This window comes from Salvia hispanica, chromosome 2, assembly GCF_029641045.1.
Source record: "Salvia hispanica isolate PSC_SH4W2 chromosome 2, Shi_PSC_v1, whole genome shotgun sequence".
Lineage (NCBI taxonomy): Eukaryota > Viridiplantae > Streptophyta > Magnoliopsida > Lamiales > Lamiaceae > Salvia > Salvia hispanica.
This window is the reverse complement of record NC_142693.1, coordinates 33494012-33517491: the sequence shown is the minus strand read 5'-3', so window position 1 is coordinate 33517491 and position 23480 is coordinate 33494012. Positions and strand designations below refer to the sequence as shown.

Sequence of the window (23480 nt, the reverse complement as noted above, 5' to 3'; positions counted from 1 at the left end):
TTAAACCCCCAAAAACGACCTATAACCCCAAAATTCAATCTTGCTTCGCCATGGAAAGAATCACTCCAGAGTTGGAGCTCTACACCATTCCCAGCTACTCCAGTAAGTATCCATGAATCCACCATCCCCCCATCTCTCCATAGTTATAGCACACACGACTACAATTTCGCACTTCATTAGCCCTAATCTTGAAATCTGTGTTTTTTTATTTCTTGATTTATCGAAAAAAACAGGTTGGTTCTCTTGGATTAACATTCACGAAGTCGAGAAGTTTTCTCTGCGCGAATTCTTCGACGGCAGCTCAATCACCAGAACGCCCAGAATCTACAAAGAGTACAGGGACTTCATCATCACCAAATACAGAGAGGACCCTTCCAGAAAGCTCACTTTCACCGAGGTCCGGAAGTCGCTAGTAGGCGACATCAGCGTTCTCCACAAAGTTTTTACGTTTTTGGAGAAATGGGGTCTCATTAATTTCAACGTTTCTGGTAGTGATGTGGGGGGAAATAGTCGTGAGGGGGGCTCTGGAACGGCGTCGTTTGGGGATGAGGAGGAGGAGAGGGAGGGGGATTGGAAGGGGCGGATGAAGGTTGAAGAAGGTGCTCCTCATGGGGTGAGAGTGGTGGCAGCGCCCAATTCCATGAAACCGCTAGTGGCGCCGCCCCAACCGCCTCCTTCTGTGGGAGGGGATGGCGGCGGGGTTGTTGGGGAGGTGGGAGAAAGTGGGTTTAAGTGGCCGCCGTTGGCCTCTTATTCGGATGTTTATGGGGAGTTGATGTTGCAGGAGGAGAGGAACAAGGGTGGTGTGGTGTGTGGGAATTGTAAAGACAATTGTGATTCTAAACAGTATGAGTATACGAAGGTACCGTAGTTATGCCTATACCTTTCAAGTTGTGTTTTCTTGTTTCAGAATATCGAACTTACTATCTGAACTAGTCAATCAGGATTCAGGAAAAGTGCAATGTTTCTGTTTTTTCATGTATGTACGTTATAATATCATTTTAAGAGAAACTTTGTATGCCTTACTGTTAATATGCCATCCATGACAAAGGATTGTTGCCTTGAATTCTTGCTCAAGTTGAATTACATACCTTTAATTTGATGCCTAGGAAACAGATAAGCATCCTCTATGTAACTAATTGGTTTGTGATGATTGTGAGTACTTGCAAATGAGTTATTTCTAACTCCTTAACACTAAAGCCAAAGCATATACCTTGTCTCTTCAGCTGGCTGAATGAATTTATCATGTATCCCTCCTATCAATCACCAGTCTCTCTCCTATTAATTTGTTCTTTCCAATTTATAATAAGAAAAGTTATGATTATATTAAAGCTTGAACCCTCTAAATTATGTGATTTGGAAATTCTCAGATTCAATCTGTCTGTTTTAACAAAATTTATGGGTGTAAGTACAATTTGGATAGCTATGGCCTGAACTGCCACAGGTAGCTATGTCTGTTTCCACTTCACTCCAATTGTTACTTCAAATGCTCCATAGGGTCATTTTAAAGAGGTTGACGATTCTTCTTGTTTTGTTAAATGAGATGTTTCTTCTTGCTTGCTTTCCTTTCTACAACATCTTGCTTTGTCCGCACGTACACACATTTACACTTATGCATAGGTTTTAGAAAATATACCTGGCAAAAAGGGCATATTATGCAGTGATTCTAGAAAATAACAATTGCTTAGTGTTAATATGTAGCTATCTGTTGAAGATAGGTTGTAGTGTTAGTTTGCATCTTAGAAGCTGAAGTAAACCCAAAAAAGAGACATGCAGGTAATATGTGATGACTTGCACTTCTTCAAAATCACCATTTCTTGACTTCTGTTTTGCCTGTATCAGGAGGCAAGTTTTATTCTTTGTGAAACATGCTTCGAAAGTGGGAATTATGAGAAGGAAAAATCGGCAGATGACTTCAAGTTAAAAGATACTGTTAATCAGGCAGTTGGCTGGACAGAGGAGGAAACTCTACTTCTTTTAGAATCTATCTTAAAGCATGGAGATGACTGGGATCTTGTTTCTAAGAATGTTCAGACGAAAAGTAAACTGGAATGCATCTCAAAGCTTATGCAGCTGCCATTTGGCGATCTTATGTTGGGGGCTGGTCTTAGAAAGGGTGGATTATTGGATATAATTGGTGATGGCAAACAAGCACCGGTACCTTCTAGTGAATCACTAGAATCTGTGAAGGCTGAGGAACCAAGCTCCGAGGTTCAGAATAAGGATCAGCAGAACGGAGATGCCAATTGCGAAGGTCCTCCAAGGAAACGAGTGTGCACTGGACCAACTTCTGATGCTAGAAATTATATGATGAAACAGGTGCTTAATCAACTTCTACGAAAAGCTGTATATGTTGTTTGGTGTTGGTCTATTGACGTCAAGTTTTTCATATCAACCATTCTGAAAATCATAACTTCTACTGCTTGAAAATGATGAGATTGCATTTAATCTTTTTGAAGAATTAAATAGCCGTGTAGTGTTCTGGGGTAACTCGCATTTAATTATACTGCTTGTATGTTCTGATTCCCTCTTTACTAAGCTATTGTCAAGTTTGTTGTTATTTGTGTTGTGTTGGCTTTTGACATCTAGTCCACCAGGTAACTCGCATTTCCACGATGTTGGATCCACATATCACAGCTTCGGCAGCTGATGCTGCTGTTACTTCCCTTTGCTACGAGAACCAGTGTTCAAGAGAGCTATTTGACGACAATGATGGCAAATTTTTCGACTCAATAGCCTCCCCTGAAGCCAGTAATCCTGAGAGGTATGTGTCTAATTTTCTGTCAGGTCTTACATCTTCAGATAAAGTATTGAATATTAAAGTCAGATTAAACTTGTTTCTACTCATCAGAGACGCAGATTGCGATGCTGATAATGCAGAAGAAGATAAAAACCCCAATCAATCAGGTATAAAGAGTTACGTTTTATTTGATTCCAATCACGCTCTTCTTAATCTGTATTACTACCTCCGTTCATCTGGACTTATGGGGCTGTTGTTGATATACCAAATATATGACAATTTTTTGCAGAAATTGGGGGGATATCATCTGCGAAGAATATAATACCACTAAATTTGAAAACGCGGGCTGCAACTGCAACAGCACTTGGTGTAGCTGCTGCAAATGCAAAGATGTTGGCTGATAAGGAGGAGAAAGAGATTAGAAACTTGGTTGCTATTATGATTGAGACTCAGGTTTTATTCTTGAGATAAATCACAAAGCATCTAACTTTAAAACTAGGATTCTGAAGTATGAAAGAAATTTATTTGACATGTTTGTTTTATAAATTGTTGCAGCTCAAGAAACTGCAGGACAAGGTGAAGCATTTTGAAGATCTCGAGTTAATTATGGAAAACGAAAACACCCAACTTGAAGAAGCCGAGCAATCTCTCATCATGGAGAGACTGGACGTGTTACAAAGGGCGTTCGATGCTGGTATACCCAAATCAAAAGGAGCATAACTTGACCAAGTTACAAACAGATTCTCTTTCACATTTACCTGTATTTGTTGTTATACATTAGTTCTACTAATTGATTGATAAAAAGCTAAGTAAATGCACGATTTGTAAACCCTAGTGGCATTCAATATTTAACTCTAAATTGAATGAATATATTCACATTAATCTATTTTTCATATAAGATGTGTTATATTGCTAACTCACTCTTAAGTTGATATCTACAACTAAATAATCGATAATCAATTATTGAATCAAGGTATAAGATCATCCGATAATCAATTATTGAATCAAGGTATAAGATCATCCGCGGATATCAATATAATGCATAAATAATATTGATTAATAAAAAGTTAGTTATAACCAACTTTTATAAAATATCTTAAAATTTAAAATGATTATAACTATACCAATTTATATTATTTTTTACACAAAATATATCAAATTAAGATAATTTTATAATGATTCTAACTTAGATATCACTTGCATATGTTTCGATGTCAAAATTTATTTATTTTTTAAAATTTCGTAATTATCAAGTAGCAGTTTAATGTCGATGTAGCTATCATAATATGTCAATATAATACATATACAATGTCCATATTAAATTGTGTTGACATATTCAATGAATTGTATTGATATGTTTAGTAAACTATATTGACAACTTGATTCAAAACCCTAATTTTGATAGGTTTCTCATCTTTTTTAAAATTTAAATAAAAATAAAATAAAATTACACATGAAAATTTATAGAACACTAGATCTTTATAAATCTTATAATTTGAAATTAGTTATAGTTAACAATTAAATGTTAAATTAGCAATTGATCACACATCTTTTCCGGTTTCTTTTTTAATCACTATATAATTACCCTTAAAATTTCAAAAAATATGTCATTGTTGGTTTATCATGCATTGCTAAAAGTGCCAAAATAAATCACAAAATTCTGGAGTAAAAATTCTATAGTCCATTCACACCAAAGTGGCATAATGACTTGGTGTACCTCACCAATAAATTTTTGACAAATAGAAATAACTAATCTAAAACACCTACTCACTAATCTAACGGTTAAATCAAACCATCCGTTAATTTCAATATGAAAAGTGGGCAAAACTATTAAATATGGTGATCAGAATTTACGTTCCATATACTACAATTTATATGTGATTGGCCTTATAATATAGGACTAATATTTTATACATAAAAAAGTAATCATATACATTACTTTTCATGTTAAAAAAATAAACGGTACCGTCCTATTACAACTCTCTCTTTGATAATACTACTACAATTTTGGAATTTTATGGGTATTATCTTTTTTCTTGTTTTATACATATATAGATATGGGTTTGTGTTAAAATGACAACCTCTCTTAAAGTGACACCGTGACATCACTTATACAGTAATATTATAAACGCTACACAACAATATTACAAATACTACACAACAATCTATAGATTGATGTATAGTGTGTCGGATATTGCTGGACAAGAAAAATTGTTGTATAAAGACCAGCAAATTGCGGGCCGTCTTTTTCAAAAAAAAATTATTTTTGCCACGTGGCAGCTTATTATTCGTCCACGTGTACAAATGATTGGCTAGGAATGATGGTATGGTGTTATTTTAAGGGGTGGTGGCACCCTAACATGTCCTTATAGATATGTATATAAATAGAAATTATGGCTATAACTTATATTTTGTTAGCATATTAAGTTATAGTTTTCATTATATTTTTGAAAGAATGTAAAAAAAATTAAAAAATAAATAAATAAAACAAGAAAATATAAATATCAAAAGTAAAATATTCTTATATTATTTGAAATAGAACAACTTGAAGATGACCAAAAAGTATAATCCTAACAAACTTACTCAGTAGTAAGTACATAACAAATTTCTCTTTTTCATAAACAAAAAGAAACATTTACTAGTTCAAAATTAAAGCTATCACAAAAATCTCTCAAAAATTGTTTCTTCATATTCTAGCAACCAACAAACTACTCACTTTCATAAACAAAAAAAAGACATTTACTAGTTCAAAATTAAAACTATCACAAAAATCTCTCGAAAATTATTTCTTCATATTCTAGCAACCAACAAATTTCTCACTTTCATAAACAAAAAGAAACATTTACTAGTTCAAAATTAAAGCCATCACAAAAATCTCTCGAAAATTATTTCTTCATATTCTAGCAACCAGTTCAAAATAAGTTTCTCCAATCCAAATTAGTTTTCTCAACTTGAGATAAAATCAAGGGGAACAATCACTTTGGAAACATGATTTGAGATGCACTTGAATCACCTTGATAACCCTGCAAAGCCAAAAAATAAAATAAATGTATATCTTGAATCACCTTGATAACCCTGCAAAGCCAAAAAATAAAATAAATGTATATCTAATTACAAATGAAGAACATAATAAAAATGAAGTAATATACCTGAGTCAGTAATGAAGTAAATGAGAAAGACTTTCCATGAGCATGTTGAATTGGCATCATATCAGATGATATGCCCTACAAATTTTTACACCAATACAATTATGATATATTTATATATACATATAACCTAATAAATAATTTGTAAGCATACGTACCATGTTTTGGTTGCTTGGATTCATGTGGAAATCTACATTCAACATCGGTGTTTGCTCTATGGGAGTCACGCCATGAACTGGCTGCAAATGTTTTCTTCCTTTCAAGGAATTGCTCTTCCTTTGCTTCTTTATAGCACTTTTCATTCGAGAATTTGTCACTCCCTTCGACTTTCTCTTAAGAGGATCAAGAATCTGAGTTGAAGCATCTCGAGGGACATCATTATCCTAATTTCTCATGGTGTTGTTTGTGCTCTTACAAACCGAGGAGACATAATTTCTAATCTCAATATCAAGCTCATGGAGTTTCTTTTTTGCAATTTTAACGGTTTCAACATCATGTACACTTAAGCTCATAACGTCAAAAGATTGACGCATCAACTCCTTCAGATGAAAAGTTCTTGACATTGTCAAATCGAAGGAGCATGAACCACCGTCGTTACGATGAACTTCTAGTCTTGCACATTTTGTCCACCTCTTTAGTATGTATTGCATAGGAATAGCAGTCATATTCAAATGATTATTCATTACCGTCAATGCATGGCAACATAACCATGCCAATAAATCAAATAACCTGCATGTGCATGAGATGATAACATTACTTGAATCAAAACTTACAGAATGCTCTGCATGACCTAATTCCCTCCTCAAGGTGTAAGTGTAAACTCCGCCTTCATGCTTAGAACTTGTCACATGCCATGACAATCCTTGAAAGTACTCAACTTGAAATTTTTTGAATATCTTCAACGTATACACTTGTGCCGCTTGCCTCAAAATACCACAATCCACACAGATTCTTGGCACCCCTCGAGTACATTCAAAATCATCGGCCACTTGATTATTACGCATCTTTTCTGCTTGCTTCTCATAGTGATTAACAAACTCGGTTAATGTCATTGTCTTACAAGACAAATGTTTGAAAACATTATTCGTGCTTTCACTTCTCTGTGTAGATCTTATGCCGGCCGAAAAACTAGCACGGTTAAATGCGGGGCACCATTTATGACGCAACGAGTACAAATTACAAAACCACTTATTTTCCCCAACATTCCATTCTTCACATAGATCTCTCCAAAGCTGCTCCATCTCATTCTCCATTTCAACTTCATACAAAATTTTATTGAATTTTGCCTTAAACCGAGAATCCGAAAGAAGATGCGAAATATGTTGGGTGGCATTTTTAGAGATATGCCAAACACATAACCGATGAATACTGTTGGGGAAAACCTTGCCAATAGCATTGGCCATTGCACTATCTTGATCAGTGAAAATTGTTTTAGGTGCCTTGCCCCCCAATTGCCTCCATGAACGTCTCAAACACCCAAATAAATGAGGTTATTGTCTCATCTAGCATAAAAGCACAACCAAATAAAACATTCTTCCAACGATTATTAACCCCCACAAAAGGCGCACATACCATGTTATACTTGTTTGTACGATACGTCATATCAAACACGACAGCATCACCAAAACTATCATAATCTATTCGTGAAGCACCATTGCACCAGGAAAAATTAGTCATTCTATTCTGGTCATCTACCTGGAACGAGTAGAATAGATTACTTCCAGAAGCTTGTATAGACTGTAAATGTTTCAAAAGGCTTTGACAATCTCCTGCACTTATTAAGTTCATCCTTTTTTATTGTAAAAAATTTCTACAATCCTGAAGAGCAAACCCCACATTTTGTGCTCCCCCCCTCCCCCCGCTTCATTTGTTAGGTAAGAATAAGCATCTGTAGCTTTTATCCCAGAATCCACCATAGTGTTAAGAATGCTTCCCTTCGTTTCCGTAATCTTGCGACATGATCTAATCAAACGCTTATGATTATCATCAACAAAAGGATGATTATGGAAATCACTAAATTCAACCACTTCTCAAACATTTTCTTCGATATGAAATCTAATGCGAGCCGTACACCCACATCTTTTTAACGATCTTTCAGTTTTTCTGTCATCTGAGGGGGCAAATTCTGAGTATCCCTCACAACAGCATAGAAACATACATCCCCGAAGCTCATTTTTACGGTTATAGGTTTTCTTACCTTTTCTAATCCCGAATCCCTTGTTGAATGCATATGCATTATACGCCTTGTATGCTTCTTCTTCATTTGCAAATATCATTCCAACTTTTAAAATAAATTCAGTCTCCATAACCCGCACGTATGAATCAGCTGAAATTTCTATAAGAGAAAAAACATGTATAATTAATACTACAAATTTACGGAACCAAAAATTCTGCTATTTGCTAATTAATTCAAATAAAGAATTCACTATCTTATCTTTATACTATTAAAATGAAATTATTATATTACTAAAAGAATATCAATTATAAAATCAAGAACAAAGAGTATTTTTCAATATCTATTAAATACATAAACAATAACATACTCCCTCCGTCCCCGATTAAGAGTCACACTTTTCTATTTTGGTCCGTCCCCAATTAAGAGTCATACTTCATTTTTACCATAAATAGTAAGTAGGTCTCACATTCCACTATCTCAATTCACTCACATTTTATTATAAAACCAATATAAAAAAATGGGTCCCACATTCCACTAACTTTTTCAACCAACTTTTCTTTACATTTTTTAAAACCCGTGTCCCGGTCAAAGTGTGACTCCTAATCAGGGACGGAGGGAGTATCTCACTAGCTATGCAGTTAAACAAACAAATACGCATATACACCGTATATTATAAAGAAAGACGTATATAGAAAATAAAAAGGGAGAAAGACTTACCCATGGAATTTAAAAGGATGGTGGTGATGATTTCTTCTTTGTAATTTGTATTATTATGAAAAAGAAGGAATGACAGTTCAATACAGATAAGAATATTTGTTTATTATGAGGGAGATATGTTATATAAACATAAGAATATTTTATATTATTAGAGAGATACTCCTATGTTATATTCATATATATTAGGCACGCAGATTATTACATTTGGTGATTACCACCATATTTAATAGTTTTGCCCACTTTCCATAATGAAATTAATGGATGGCTTGATTTAACAATTAGTTTAGTGGGTAGGTGTTTAATTGAGGTGGCTTGTTATTTCTATTTGTCAAGGATTTATTGATGAGGTACACCAAGTCATTTTGCCACCTTGGTGTGGATGGACTATAGAATTATTACTCAAATTTCTGACCAAATTTATTCATTTCTATTTTATTTTTAGTTTCTTTAAGATAATAGTAAATTAATTTAAATTGGTCGCCGGGCGTGGCCGGAATTTGCGGATGAAACCTATAATTTGTATCTCAAAAATCAAAATTTGGGGGGAAAGTGAAAAATGAATAGAAGGCGCCTCCTTGTAGTCTCCTCCTCCGACGAAGACGACGATGATAACCTCCGCCCTCCTCCTCCGCCTCAACAGCACTGGTTAGACGAAGACGACCTCATCGCCGATGACATCGACTCCGATTTCCAAACAGTTACACTGAACTCCGCAAATCCTACTCCCGGCAGCAACAATTCCTTCACCGCACCCCCCACCGCCACTCACACACAAGGAAACCACCGATTCGAGCCGATTCCACTTGATATCTCCGACGAAGATCCGGAAGATGTTTCTACCGGCGGTGACAATGCCTTCCCTCAAGCCACGAACGCTAATCACGGTCATTTTCAAGTGTCGGAGTCGCCGGCGGTGGATGGGGTTTTGAAGAGGCTAGGGCTCAGTGTTAGGGGAGAGTGGCTGGATTCGTGTTTACAAGGTTTGCAGGCATCCACTCCGGGGTTTCAGAGAATGGACGATTCATCGAAGGCTAAGCTTTGCTTTAAGCAGTTTTTGTGGTCGGACATGAATTTCTGCGGCGCAGGGGTGCTTCCGCCGAATGTGCACACCTTGCATTTGGTTGATCTCAAGGGGCCTTTTGTTCTTCAGGTGAAAATCGCTCAAATTCTACATCAATTTTTTTAATCAAGAGGTATTATAAACACTGTTTAAAACTGGAATTGAATGCGTGTGGGACTTACTGTAGAAATCAGTGATGGTTGTATTATAGGCAAATGCGAAAACGATTAATTCTGAGGTTTTAGACATTATTAGGGCTAATTGCATGTTTACGTAGGTGGATGAGGCAGTAAACATAAGCAACCCTGTTCGCGGGAGGTACCAAAACGCTGCTCCGGGAATCAAGAGATGCCTTAAACTGTCCATGACAGACGGAATCCAACGTGTGTTTGGCATGGAATATCGATCCATCAAAGATCTTCAAGTTTTGGGGCCGGCAGGACTGAAGGTCGTGCATATGCTTCTCTATGTTTCATGGTTTTCAGTCCTGCATATGCTTATCCATTCATGATTAGATATGTAGGAGGTTGTAGCAATTGATTAAATTATGAAAAAATTGCAGGTAGTTGTTTGTAATGTACATGTTAGGCGTGGGCTCTTGATGCTAGTCCCTGAAGTTATTGAGGTGTTGGGAGGAGCCGTAGATGAGTTGGAAGCTGCACGACAGAGGCTTGTTGAAGAAGTAAATAAGCCACCTCGGGGAAGAAGGTACTGATGAACATTTTAAAATTGAGTATCTGTTGCATTTAACTCCATTGAATGGTCTTACATACATGAAAGTTGGCCATTTAGTTTGACTTGGCAATCTTTCTTTTGTTCTTGCTGAAGTTCTCACTATTTTCTAGAGAACAGAAGGAGATGAATGTAGGCAACTATATATCTGTGGCTTATGCTTTTATTTGCATGCTGATTGTTCCTTCTGATGGGCATTTCTGCAACCGGAGTTTGGAAGATTTAATTTTCCACAGTTTTGGCATAATCTGATTCATCTGTAGTCTACCCTTTTCCATGTTTCATTTAAGCTATTCTTGACCTTCTGTGTTACATACCTAAAGTAAGAAATACTAATAGAATTGCCTCGGCTGAATGAATTGAAGTTTTTTTCAGTGTATATACCGTAACAGAAGGTACTGTTGATGACAGAGGAATTGTTTGCATCACATTAGGATTGTTTGAAAGTGTATTACAAACTTGAGCAGCACTCTAAATTGCGAAGATGCTTGTAAAATTTAAACCTTAGAATTCAAGGGTGGGATTGGTCAAATAAATTTACTACTCTTATCTGATAACCCACATAAACTCTGTAAATTCAGAACTTTTGTGTTGCTTTGGATAACTCTCCATGACTGGGAGATGACCTATATTTAATAAATGCAGAAATAGGACAGGGGAGGTTGTTCCTCTGACAACTAGGGCAACACTTGCTGCATGGCCTCCTAGTAATGATGCAGTTCCAGGGCATGTAGATAATAACCGCCCAACGAATGTAATTCCCCAGCAAACAAGCAGGCAAGGTATGGCATATTGAACAGACTTGCAAACTCAGACCTAGGTTCTGGTTCTCATATTTTTGTCCACTTACTTGTTGCTTACCAACTTGTAAAGGATATGCAGCTAGTGTACCTACCAATGATGTGCACAGACAAGACTTTGCTACTCCAATTAGTAGAAATGATGCTGTGGCCAACACTTCACATACACCCTGGCCACCTGAACAAGATGAAATTCAAGGGCATACTGATCCTCCTATAACTACCCATTCACGACAAGGTTCTTCTATAATCTATAATAAGAAAACTGAATATCTTTTTCCTGTAGCTATCTCCCAATGCTTGGACGATTTTCCTATTTTTTTTCCATGATACTATAGGCCCTGACAGACGCGGACAAGACATTGAAGTTCCTGTGTATCAAAGTAATCCTCAGCCTAGTACCGTGCCTGCACTGCAGCGTGCACAATCTGTCGCCACTGCTCAGCATATTAATGAACCCTCATCAGAAGTTTTGACACATTTAGGAGGGACTAGGCAAGGTATATTGAACTAATGTACATATTTCTGGTTGTATGACTCATGAAATGCTCAGTTTCTTATGAAAGATCTTAACTTGCTCCATCATGCGAATCTCCCAGGCACCCCTGCCAGTTATATGCCTGAGGAGGATGTTCATGCACCTGTCAGCATGGATGATGACGAGGCTAACACATCTTCCATACACATGGATGTTGATGATATATCTACTGTGGATAATCCGGAACCGCATTTTATACTTTCTGGAGATAAAGAACCCCCTTTCATATATTTGGCTAGTTTATCAGCAAAGTATGCGGCTATTGATGATGAAACATCTGTTGTTCGAGGAAAAATAAAGGTATGATCATAGCTGGATTACAAATTTTATCCACATTATTTAAGAGTTCCTCTTCTTCTCAACTTAACAACCATAGATAGACATATCTTCTAAGAAAACAAAGAGTTATAGACTTGGAAGCTCTCATCTTGAGCTTGTGCTTATATGGATTTCATTTGATTTCATATGAATTATGCTTGAATATTCAGCATAAGTGTATCACCTGCTTCCTTTGCAGTGTATAATAACTGGTGTCAAGGGATTTCAATTCAAAGGAAGGTCTACCTTTGAACTTCGTGTTTATATCGACGATGGCAGTCTTATCTCTGAGATCCTCATCGACCACAATGTGAGTAATTCATTCATGACTGTCCTCCTAAATGGTTACTTCTGTCTAATTGCTTTCTCCTTTAGGTTGTACGAAATGCAATTGGTTATTCTACTCAGGAGGTTTCAAAGGCCTATGAGTTTCCGGAAATCAAACAGATCAAGGAGGCAGCAAAAGAATTTCAAAAATTTCTAGCTAATTTTGAGGTCAAATTCTGAGTTTGTATCTATTCCCTTCCTCTTGACAATATATCTCTTTCTTGAATTTAAGATTTATTGTTTATCAGGGGACATTGCTTGTAGAGATGCGCAGAGAGTCTCCCGTCCCAGTTGCCGTGGAGATGGACCAGGGCTGTCCTACCTCTGATGCTCGGTTGCTTCTTGGGAGGGTCAAGTCGCTCACTTCTACCCCTGTCCCCCTAAACCCTAAACCCTAAACCCCATAAGCTCTAGACATTAACAAGAGGTACATGCATATATATAGATACATACAGTAATTACAGCTGGTGACATTATTTGCAACTGTCTGTTTCTATGCTGCAAATCTTAACTACCCTTAAGATTTTGATTCAAAGAGAAGTAAAGTAGTACTAACTGGATTATCCTCTTCTTGATCAGTAAGTCTTGATGGTGGGGGATCGAATGGAATCTGGCCACATGATGTCCTTTATTCCGGGCAAGTCTACTACTTTCTTGCTTATAGCTTGTGTGGGAGGAACTCCAGGGTCAGTGAGCAGGTACCAATGGTTGAACCAGTCGACAGCCTCAGGGCACAGCGCCTTGACGAAGAAGGTGGCCCCCATCCAGGGCGGCCATGTCAAGTATCTGTCTCCACGGCACGCGCTCTTGACAACTGCCTCCGCACATCGTCCCACCGTCTCTACTGGAACAGCACTCATCACTACCTGGAGTTTAACAAATTCACTGCTCAATGTAAGATAAATATTCGAAAACTGGCTAATGATAATGAGATATTCTTACATCCCTCATGTCTTGGTCTACCACCATTTTGCCTTCCTTGTTAAGGAATTTGCCTTTTGTGACCTCGGATTCTGTTAATCCGGGAGTGACGATTGTGATCCCAATATCGGGTGCAACCTCTACCCTCACAGTTTCTAAGAAACTCACCACTGCAGCTTTACTCGCCTGTGAACAATGATCGGGCATTGCTTAGATAAAGAAGAGAGGCACGTGAAATAATGAATATATGTATAATGATACATTATATCATTTGATACTAGACATTGTAAAAGCTCAGCCTCGGTGCATTGAGCCAGCTCGTGGAAGAAGCGATCACCACCATCTTCCCCTTTGTCATCCTCAAGTAGGGAGCACCATAGTAAGTCGCAGACACCACACCCCAAAAGTTTGTATCCTGTCAACATAAATATTATTCTCTCTATCCCAACGAAGATCAAAGATAGCTTACTTTTCTTTTTGATTTGTTCTATTGATGGTCACCCATCTTTAAAAAATGAAATCTTTTTACATGATCTATTTCTAAAAATGAAAATACACATCATTTTATTTTTTTGATCTCCTACTTTATTATTTATTCTTTATCTAAGAGGTCATCCTCGTTATGATCCTGCATAAATCGGTGTCCCAGTTGGGCACAAGGAGTATTATAGTTGGATTTTCAAATAAAGAACTAGGATTGTCGGATTTACCATTGCCGGTGAGAAGTTGTCAACCTCAAACGTATCTTCAAACATGCTAACCGGAGTAACACCGGCACTCACCACAAGATGATCCACTAAACAAATTAATTTGAGAAAAATCATATTCATGCAAAATCAAAACATGATAGCAGTTCATACATAGTTAGTTACATACATCGGCCAAATTGGTTGATTGCCTCCTCGATCAATCTCCGAGACTCTTGATCATCGGAGACATCAATCTGTAGAGGCACGACACCAGGGGACCCGAGCATGAAGGCTCTCTCGGCCACTTCACTCAGAGCATTCTCTCTCCTGGCCCCGATGACCAGAAACGCACCCCTCTTGGCATACTCATAGGCTATGTGCTGTTTACAAAAATGCATTAAAATGACTGTTGGGTTCTCATATCGGAGAATTAGAAAATGTGCAAAACCGTGAGACATTTGCTTAAAGCGGAAAATATCATACCAATGTGGAGTAAACGAAGAGAAGGGTAATGACAAACCTCTCCAATGCCGGAAGAGGCTCCGGCGATGACGACGACCTTTCCGGCGACGTTTTCGGGGAAGATGGAGCGGCAGAGGTAGCTGAGGGATTTGAAAGCGAGGTAGGGAGGAAGGAAGAAGAGGAATGCGGCGGCGGTGAAGATGTTGAGAGTTCCGGTGATCAAATCCATGGAGAAAGTGAATGAAACGGTGAAGCATTGTGATCTGTGATTGAAGAAGGAAATGGTAGCATGAATCTATATTGACACGTATGCACACTGTCGACAGCTATTGTAGTTTTCAGTAACTTAACAACTTTTAAAGTCACCATCAGATGGCAAGTCAAATGTAAATACTTCTACCTAGTGCACAAAGTGGTTGTGAGACTCTTATGAGAATGCTCGCGACCTTAGTTACTACTTACTACTCATGTTTCTCCCTCTGTCAATTATTTGAGTCATCAATAAATAAAAATCATTGTCGACACTTCATGACATAGTAATAGTATGTAAAATTTCGATGCGAGTGAACCTAAACTAGATAGAATTAAGTGCTTACGATTGAATAAGCCAAAAATGATCTCCGGCTCCAACACTTACGACACAATAAAATAATGTTATAAACATGCAACTCTCATTACTCCATTCCTACTCACTCCAACACTCATAATACAATAAAATAATATTATAAATATATAAATAATGGTGAGATTTTATAATATTATTTTATTATTTTGTGAGTGTTGAAGCAGGAGATGAGTAAGCAACAAAGTTTTTTTTACTTTTAATAAAGAAATTGATCAATTTTGACTCCATCTAAATTCATAATTGATTTCGGAACAATATAACAGTTTTCGCTAACAATTGATGACAATGCAAGTGAACCTATGCTTAAAAATATTAAGTGACTCGCCTGTGATGGAATAAGCACCAAAGTTTTCTAACTTTTGACAAAGGAATTGATTAATCCTGACTCTATCTGGATCCTTAATTGATTTCAATTTCTACACTATGTAGTCAGCATTTTGAAACCCAGACTAGCAGACTCCATCTGGATCCATCTAAATAGCAGACATTTCGAAGCAATCTTCACGGCCACTTCAATTGCACATGTGAGAACAGGAATTTGAAGAGACCATTTAGATTTAGTACAAAAAAACATGTGAAAATTTTTGGTGGATCTTAATTTTAAAGAAATGCAATGTATATAGTATTCCCTCTGTCTCACAAAGATTATCCCACTTTGATTGAACATGAATTTCAAGAAATATAATGAAAAGTGAGTTGAAAAATTTAGTGGAATGTATGTTCTACTTTTATATATTAGTTATATAATAAAATGTGGAGTAAAGGCCAAAATTGGTCTTGAACATATGGTTATTTTACGTTTTTGGTCATAGACATTATCTTTTGGATCTTTTGGTCCTGAACATATGGTCATTTTACGTTTTTGGTCCTAAACATTATTTTTTGGATTTTTTGATACTGAACATATGAAAATTTTATCATTTTGGTCCCGTTAAAAACTAATGGTTAACGGGCCGATTTTGACCAAATTAAACTTTTAGTTCTGATTTTTTACTCCCTAATTATTTTTATAAATATTCTTTTAAAATTAGAATTAAATAATATGTTTAGGGTTCTTATTTCTTCAGCATCGCGGTCGATTTCACTTCAATTTCATCTTCTTCCTTCTTCTCATCTTTCATCTTCTTCCTTCCTCTTCCTACAAATTAAAGATGAGAGGAAGGGAGAAGATGAAAGTGAAGTGAAATTGACCGCGATGCTGAAGAAATAAGAACCCTAAACATATTATTTAATTCTAGTGTTAAAAGAATATTTATAAAAATAATTAGGGAGTAAAAATCAGAATTAAAAGTTTAATTTGGTCAAAATCAGGATTAAACCCGTTGACCATTAGTTTTTAACGGAACAGTTAGTCCATGATCAAAATGATCAAATTTTCATATGTTTAGGACCAAAAAATCCAAAAGATAATGTTTAGGACAAAAAACGTAGACAAAAAAATCTAAAAGATAATGTTAGGACAAAAAACGTAAAATGATCATATGTTCAGGACCAAAAAATCTTAAAGATAATGTTTAGGACTAAAAACGTAAATTGGTTTTATGTACAAGACCAATTTTACCTTTACTCTAAAATGTGAGTAGATTCGAGTTAGTGGAATATGAGTCTACTACCAAAAATGGTAAAAATTGAAATGGGACAATCTTTGTGGGACGGAGGAAGTATATTTTATGGAAACTAATACGTACTTTTACGATGCTTTCCAATTATTAATTAATACTGCTTCACTCCTGTAATAGTATATGAGTAGATCCAAAGTTTTGATTTAAGGAATCATATAATTGAAAATGTTGTCACACAAAATATTACTACTACAATTACAACTTACACTTACCAACATTATGATATTATTAATAATCTTATTCAATTTTCAATAACAAACACCTTCATCATTCGCCCTCTATAAGACGATTCCAATCAAACCTTATCTTTGGATTGATGTCGATAATATATATGATATGATCGAAAAATAGAAAAAGTAAAGTAAACCATACTTAAATTACATTATTAATGAATCAAATAATTACAAGTGGTGGCTATAAATAGAGATCCGGATAGCCCAAGGCTTCAAAGTAGGAGTTGAATGGAAAAGATGAAACGACCCGATTCAGCCGTCTCCATCTTTGACCGCCACGTGTCACCACCGGTCAACCCCATCCTGACCATCGGACCACGAAACCAGCGTGCACCGCGCCGCACCCGAACAAGATTCCTCCGCATACAAATACTCCCATTTTATTATACAGCATGATTGGTTTTTGGGTGTGCGTCAACTTTCAAAACAAAGTGATAACATTTCAACACCTAATTTTATTCCTGTTACTCTTTAGTGGCTAATAAAAGTGACCAATCCTTCATTGGTGATCAAGCTCTGTGTGGTTTTGAAGAGAGAGGGGAGAGATGGCAGTGGAAGAGGGTGAAACGCCGAGAAGCCCAGAGGCGAAGCTGGGGATGCAGGTGGAAGATTTGTGGGATGTGATGGAGCCTCAGCTGAGTCCCACTGAGAAGCTCAATGCTTGCTTTGAGAGCATCCCTGTCTCTTCTTTCCCTACTGCTCCTTCATCGGAATGTAACCATTTGATCTCTAATGTCCCAGAATTTCTTCTTCTTCTTCTTCTTGTTTTGTTTGATGGGTTGGACTAAAGATTTGATTTTTATTCATGTATGTGCTGATCTGGACTATCAAGATGAATAACTGGATTACATACCTTAAAAGGTTTTATTTGTATTGGTAATTTGTGGGTTGGTGTGTTGATGGGGATTCTTGCAAATATGGTTTGTTAGCTTTGATTTCTAATGTCCCAGATGCTGTTTTTCTTGTTCTTGTTTTGTGGGTTGGAGTAAAGATTTGATTTTTATTCATCTTGTTTCTTTGCTTGATTTTGTATGTGCTGATCTGGGCTATCAAGATGAATATCTAATTACATACCTTGTAGGTTTGGATATGTATGTGGTAATTTGTGGGTGGATGGGCTCGCAAAATATGATATTAGTACATGTTTTGGAAGCTCTGTTGCTTATTGTTTCTTGGATTGGTTTAGGGTTCCTTTTATGACATCTAGTAAGTGAAGGAGACAATAATGCTGATTGTTTGATTTTTGTGGCCTTATTCTTTGCATCTTTTGTGTGATAGTTATTGAAATAAAGTCAGACACAACTGTGGCAGAAGCAGTCAAGTTGCTTGCTGGGCACAGAGTTCTCAGTGCTCCGGTGGTGGACTTTATGGCGCCCGACGACGCCAGTTGGATCGACAGATACCTCGGCATTGTGGAATTTGCGGGCATTGTTGTGTGGATTTTGCATCAGGTTCGAATTCATTTTTCAGCATTTTGATGGGTGATGATGATCAGATGCAATGTGTAAGATGAGGTAGCATTGAACTTGTATTGCAGTCTGAAAATGTGGAAGGCGGCACTCCTTTCGAGGCGGCTATGAATAGCCCGGACCGTGACATTGGCCCTGCTGTTGCAGCAGCAGCCGCCTCTGGGATGTCTTCTCCGAGATATATAAGCATCAACCCAGACTCTCCCACAGCAACGTGTGGGAAATTCTTTGAGACGCTCACTGCTTCTGATCTGTACAAAAATAAGAAGGTCTTTTACTATCCGACTTACTGTCTTAGCGACTTACCCTATGTCTGCAGATCGTTCTTCCTAAGATACGTGTGTGTGTGCTCGTTTGGTAACCAGGTTGGGGATATATCAGGGTCTTTCCGTTGGGCTCCGTTTCTCGCCTTGCAGAAAAACAACTCGTTCTTGACAATGCTCTTGCTGCTATCCAAGTACAGAATGAAAAGCGTCCCTGTGGTTGATCTGGGGGAAGCAAAGATCGACAACATAATCACTCAGAGTGCGGTGATTCACATGCTACAAGAGTGTGCCGGCCTCCCCTGGTTCGAAAGCTGGGGCTCCAAGAATCTCTCTGAATTGGGGCTTCCATTGATGAAGGCCAGTAGCATGATAAAGGTAAAGGTGGGGCTATAATAACATCCAATGCGGCATGAGTGCTTTCTGAGTGGTATGTATGTGCAGGTACACGAGGACGAGCCTGTGCTGCAGGCGTTTAAACTCATGAGACAGAACGGAGTAGGAGGCGTACCTGTGGTTGGCGATGACAATAGCAAGCCCGTTGGTAATATAAGCATTAGAGACATACAGTTCCTTCTTACTGCACCTGGAATCTACAAGGAATACAGGTCTGTCTCATGATGATAAGCAGAAGAATATGGGAGTTCAGTTAGTATTATTAGGGGTTTCGCAGTGAGAGGTAAGTGGTGTTTTTTGTGCAGATCGATTACTGCCAAGAACTTCCTGACGGCTGTGAGAAGCTACATGGAGGAGCAGCAGAGGACAACGCCTCTCCTGAGTCGGATGGTTACATGTCGCAGAAACGACACGCTGAAGGATATCATCGCGAAGCTGGATGAAAAGAAGATTCATCGCATCTATGTGGTGGAGGAAGAAGGTGGGGAGCTCGAAGGAGTCATCACTCTACGAGACATCATCTCCAAGCTGGTGCACGAGCCTCGTGGCTACTTTGGCGACTTCTTCGATGGCGTCTTGCCACTGCCTCCCAATAGCAGGGTCTAACAAACTCGACATGGTAATGTTTGGCTCAACATTGCACTTGATTTGGTGAAGAATAACTGAGTGGATTTGCTGATGATATCTGTTTTGATGGGAGACTAATAATAGGCTAAACCCCATTGCTTTTTCTTTCCTGTTTCTTTGTATAGGGGAAATGGAACCTTTTGTCATTGCTCTCTTGAGAAATTGCAATAACGATATTTGTCTTTTCATTTGTGACATGGAAAAGGGTCCCTCCACAAATGTCAAAAACCATATGATCAATGTAAAAGGTGGTGGTTATTTTGATGAGTAATCACTTTGAATAGAAACCTACAAAGTGATTATAGAAAGATACTAACTCATCATGCACTACCTCTTAACACCACTGATTCAATAGTGGATGTGTCAAGGACTCAAGATCAATGGCTTAAACATGATGGAGTACCACAGAACAAGATTGTTCTGAAATGACTGGGTGGTGTGATGGAATAATACCTTAAATAGGACTTTGATTCTACATTGTCTGGAAATCTCCACAACTATTATTAGGGGAATAGAAGTGGTTCCCCCACTACCATCACATCCATACTCATTCCTTACCCCCACTAATCCTAAAGTTTAGACATAAATTAGGAGTGTACAAGTAATATGCAGTCTTTGCAGAGAAGGCTGGTAGCATATCTTAAAATCAAACCACAAAGACTAATTACAAATCAGGAACTAGGATCCTATAGAAGAAATTTCTAAAACAATAGCCTTTCCTACAATGATCAAATCAGCTAATCAAGATCTAATTTCTGAATTCATACTGCGCACTTTAGTAGTAAAGGCAGATGATGCAAATCTAATCATCCAAGGAATTGAGCATATTGATGTCATAAAATGTCCTAGATACTTTTTCATCATAATTCAAGTTGACCTTTTTCCTAAGACAAAGAGCAGTCAATATACTAGTTCCCATGCCCAGACCACCAGCAATTATTAGTAGACAGAAATAAGAAAATGAAGCAGAGAATTTGAAAAATACACGACACAGGTTGCTAAACAATGTCTGGACCTCTCTACATCTTAACATGAAAGAAGCACACAAATTAGTAATTCCAGGACAGTCCCATGATCCAGCATGAACAAACCTGAGAGTGGAACTGAGAGTTAAGTGAGCATCAATATTCACACACTAAAAGATTGCCCAAAATGAACAAGTCATACCCAAATATCATGTAGTCCAACTCTAAATGTGGTTTCACAAAATAAGTACAAGGCATATTTAGTTCCACAAAGAGGACAAGGTAAAATGTACAAATTATTACACTACATGTAGAAGGATGTGGATATTTCACAAAAAAATTGCGTTCAGTACATCCAACCTATGGAGAAGATTACAACACCAAGCGGAAAGTCAAAGTTGCATTACTTCTTGAAGAAGCCAGAAACCATACCTATAACCACAGATCTGTGTTTTATGTACTTTTTCTTCTCATATGGTGGATGATAAGGGGTGTTCCTTCAAATAAATCCAATAAATAATTCTCTAAATCCTCTGGATTATATTTGATGTATTTTCCCGCATGCCTTCCACTTTCCAGGTGACTCCCAAACCTTCCCATGAATGAGCGATAAGCTGGAATCACTTTTTCCGAAATGGATATCCTGAGTTCTTCACGAAGCTGAGGATCAGGGACTTTCCAAGATGTTTGAACCCTATAGATTTCTTCAAAACAAGCATTGAAATTCTTGAACCTCTCCTTCAAAGCAACCTTTGATGCATTACTCGAGCCCCCACCAATCCCTTCATCCTTCAAACAAGATAAGACCTTGGTCCATGATGCTCTGAGGTACTGTGTGGCATGCTGTCTGATCAATCCCCGCCGCTTCCTAATCCAATTATCACCCAAAAGATTTCTCAGCTCTGAGTCCTTCACCTTTTGCACAATGTAAAGTATGTTGTTCATCAAGAATATGTATTGCATTGCAACATCCTCATACACCTTTGACTTCTCCTCAATATTCGATTCCAAAGACATCATCAAGGCAGACAACCGGCGGGCAAAAGGGGACATGCTTTCCAACTCTGAATTATTAGAATTCCCCCTATCCGACTCACCCGTCTCAGCATCCAAATTCTTCAATAATAAGTTCAGAGTATTACGATAATCCCCAAGCAACTTTGCATAGTTCATTACATATCGAGCAAGAGGATGAATCTCAGCATTCTGGATGGGCTTCCTTGAAGCTTCCCCCTGAACTGCATTCTCAAACTCCACAAAAGTCGCAATAGCAGCTTCTCCTAGTCCATCCAACACACCCTGAGCCTCCTTGCACACCATATCACCTGCATCTTCATCCATAAATAATGCCTGCAAATTGGGTAGAACCTGGGCCAATGCTTCATACATATCAAGAAACCTAAACAATTTCTCCACGGACCTCCTTCCAATCGCAACCGCCTCACCAAAATTCAATAGCTGCATCACACAACCTTTTGCAGTCTCTAGAAAACAGACTTCCTTAATCAAATCAGACCCATCAAAAATCTGCTCGCATAAATGCTTTTCACTCGATAAAAGACCTCGAACAACTATTTTCACTGCCTGAATCCATTTCTTCATCTTATCATCCAACGATTTCCAATCAATCTTCTGAACCTCCTCGATGCTCAATTTCTCTACTCCAAGAATAGACATACAATCCTCTAGAGCATCACGCCGAACACTACAATAGACCTGACAGCATTCCTTCTCATACCCAGATCGGATCATCCTATCAGCAATCACTCCCAGTTCAGTCAAAGCATCGGGGTGAATCAATTCAAGGGACATATCGTCCCCTCCAAAGCTCACACCCCTACCATGGCTATGATTGCTATAACGCCCGCTGCTGACATCTTCAAGGCTCTCACTCGCATCACCATTGAAAAACTCCGTCGCAGCAATCGCGATTGCAGCGGCGGATGAAGACAGCGTTGAGCGGTGGAGGCGCTCGGTGTCAAGGGGGACGGTGTTCTGGATCAGCACGTGGCGGAACTCGTCCTCCAGCCGCGTCATCGCGAGCTGCAGCGCGTTCTCAGCACGTTCCATCACCTCCTCGCTGGCGTCGGAAGTGCCCAGGTTCAACTCCTCGGTCAACTGTATGATCTCATCGACCGCATCCAAGTAGTTGTCGGGAAACGAGGACGAATCGGCGTGGCTCAAAATGATCCGCTCAGCATCGTCGAATCGGGAAGGGGTGGCGGAGGACTCGTCGCCGGCGGCGGAGGAAGGATTCTCGACGAAGGAGGAGAGAGTGGAGAGGCGGTTGTCGAAGGCGGAGAAGATCAGAAGCATATCGTCGGTGTCGGAGGTGTTGCCGAGTGACTGCACGATCCGCTGCGCGGTGGCCAGCACCTTGTCCTCGCCTCCGATTGCCGCCGCCATCTGCTTCAGTGCTTCCGAATTGAGTGTGTGAAATTGATCGAGGAATTAGGGCACAGAAATTGGGGGGAAATGGAGTCCCTTTTATTGGGAGGTAGTATTAGGAAGGTGAGAGGTTGCCTTGTTTGGGGAATTGACTTAGTTGAGAAATTGAAATTGAAATTGAAATTGAAATTGAAATTGAAATTGAAATTGAAATTGAAATTGAGAAATTAATTAAAGTTTATATTTGGAATTTAAAATTAGTGGAA

The 23480-nt window shown here is 38.2% G+C and overlaps 5 protein-coding genes across 6 annotated transcripts; 3 read left to right on the top strand and 2 right to left on the bottom strand.

Annotated features, from left to right (window-relative positions):
* The first annotated feature begins 4 nt into the window (after positions 1–4).
* On the top strand, positions 5–3638 carry SWI3A (SWITCH/sucrose nonfermenting 3A). Its single transcript, XM_048122400.2, has 7 exons — positions 5–102; positions 234–862; positions 1843–2319; positions 2598–2764; positions 2852–2907; positions 3030–3193; positions 3296–3638. The coding sequence occupies exons 1-7, from the start codon at positions 51–53 to the stop codon at positions 3458–3460; spliced, it is 1710 nt and encodes a 569-aa protein (XP_047978357.2). The 5' UTR covers positions 5–50; the 3' UTR covers positions 3461–3638.
* Positions 3639–9249: 5611 nt separating this feature from the next.
* On the top strand, positions 9250–13504 carry RMI1 (recQ-mediated instability protein (DUF1767)). 2 transcript variants are annotated; one of them, XM_048100442.2, is made up of 11 exons: positions 9250–9929; positions 10117–10287; positions 10402–10547; positions 11217–11353; positions 11454–11609; positions 11710–11871; positions 11971–12209; positions 12427–12537; positions 12603–12722; positions 12803–12981; positions 13134–13504. In XM_048100442.2, exons 1-10 carry the CDS (start codon positions 9336–9338, stop codon positions 12950–12952), a joined length of 1986 nt encoding a protein of 661 aa, XP_047956399.2. In that variant the 5' UTR covers positions 9250–9335; the 3' UTR covers positions 12953–12981; positions 13134–13504. The 2 variants fall into 2 exon arrangements, with proteins under 2 accessions (XP_047956399.2, XP_047956394.2); XM_048100437.2 differs by having other exon boundaries at positions 11445–11609.
* LOC125202106 (11-beta-hydroxysteroid dehydrogenase A-like) lies at positions 12966–14881 on the bottom strand. Its single transcript, XM_048100454.2, has 6 exons — positions 14685–14881; positions 14352–14544; positions 14186–14271; positions 13759–13890; positions 13497–13661; positions 12966–13420 (listed from the first exon to the last, which is right to left on the bottom strand). The coding sequence occupies exons 1-6, from the start codon at positions 14853–14855 to the stop codon at positions 13130–13132; spliced, it is 1038 nt and encodes a 345-aa protein (XP_047956411.2). The 5' UTR covers positions 14856–14881; the 3' UTR covers positions 12966–13129.
* A 2626-nt stretch (positions 14882–17507) lies between these two features.
* Positions 17508–20051, top strand: LOC125202611 (SNF1-related protein kinase regulatory subunit gamma-1-like). Its single transcript, XM_048101056.2, has 6 exons — positions 17508–17820; positions 18385–18557; positions 18644–18844; positions 18941–19216; positions 19283–19446; positions 19540–20051. The coding sequence occupies exons 1-6, from the start codon at positions 17652–17654 to the stop codon at positions 19838–19840; spliced, it is 1284 nt and encodes a 427-aa protein (XP_047957013.2). The 5' UTR covers positions 17508–17651; the 3' UTR covers positions 19841–20051.
* Positions 20052–20814: 763 nt separating this feature from the next.
* LOC125200760 (exocyst complex component EXO70B1-like) lies at positions 20815–23328 on the bottom strand. Its single transcript, XM_048098519.2, has 2 exons — positions 21259–23328; positions 20815–20952 (listed from the first exon to the last, which is right to left on the bottom strand). Exon 1 carries the CDS (start codon positions 23230–23232, stop codon positions 21280–21282), a length of 1953 nt encoding a protein of 650 aa, XP_047954476.2. The 5' UTR covers positions 23233–23328; the 3' UTR covers positions 20815–20952; positions 21259–21279.
* Positions 23329–23480: the final 152 nt, after the last annotated feature.

Excerpts from the sequence above, each read along its gene's own strand:
- SWI3A (XM_048122400.2), top strand. The coding sequence starts at position 51 with ATGGAAAGAATCACTCCAGAGTTGGAGCTCTACACCATTCCCAGCTAC. Across the intron at positions 2,908-3,029 it reads TAAAAACCCCAATCAATCAG|AAATTGGGGGGATATCATCT; the intron begins GTATAAAGAGTT and ends AATTTTTTGCAG. Across the intron at positions 3,194-3,295 it reads CTATTATGATTGAGACTCAG|CTCAAGAAACTGCAGGACAA; the intron begins GTTTTATTCTTG and ends AAATTGTTGCAG.
- RMI1 (XM_048100437.2), top strand. The coding sequence starts at position 9,336 with ATGAATAGAAGGCGCCTCCTTGTAGTCTCCTCCTCCGACGAAGACGAC. Across the intron at positions 9,930-10,116 it reads AGGGGCCTTTTGTTCTTCAG|GTGGATGAGGCAGTAAACAT; the intron begins GTGAAAATCGCT and ends ATGTTTACGTAG. Across the intron at positions 12,210-12,426 it reads TTGTTCGAGGAAAAATAAAG|TGTATAATAACTGGTGTCAA; the intron begins GTATGATCATAG and ends CTTCCTTTGCAG.
- LOC125202106 (XM_048100454.2), bottom strand. The coding sequence starts at position 14,855 with ATGGATTTGATCACCGGAACTCTCAACATCTTCACCGCCGCCGCATTC. Across the intron at positions 14,545-14,684 it reads CCTCTTCCGGCATTGGAGAG|CACATAGCCTATGAGTATGC; the intron begins GTTTGTCATTAC and ends TTTTGTAAACAG. Across the intron at positions 14,272-14,351 it reads AATCAACCAATTTGGCCGAT|TGGATCATCTTGTGGTGAGT; the intron begins GTATGTAACTAA and ends TAATTTGTTTAG.
- LOC125202611 (XM_048101056.2), top strand. The coding sequence starts at position 17,652 with ATGGCAGTGGAAGAGGGTGAAACGCCGAGAAGCCCAGAGGCGAAGCTG. Across the intron at positions 18,558-18,643 it reads TTGTGTGGATTTTGCATCAG|TCTGAAAATGTGGAAGGCGG; the intron begins GTTCGAATTCAT and ends CTTGTATTGCAG. Across the intron at positions 18,845-18,940 it reads ATCTGTACAAAAATAAGAAG|GTTGGGGATATATCAGGGTC; the intron begins GTCTTTTACTAT and ends TTTGGTAACCAG.
- LOC125200760 (XM_048098519.2), bottom strand. The coding sequence starts at position 23,232 with ATGGCGGCGGCAATCGGAGGCGAGGACAAGGTGCTGGCCACCGCGCAG.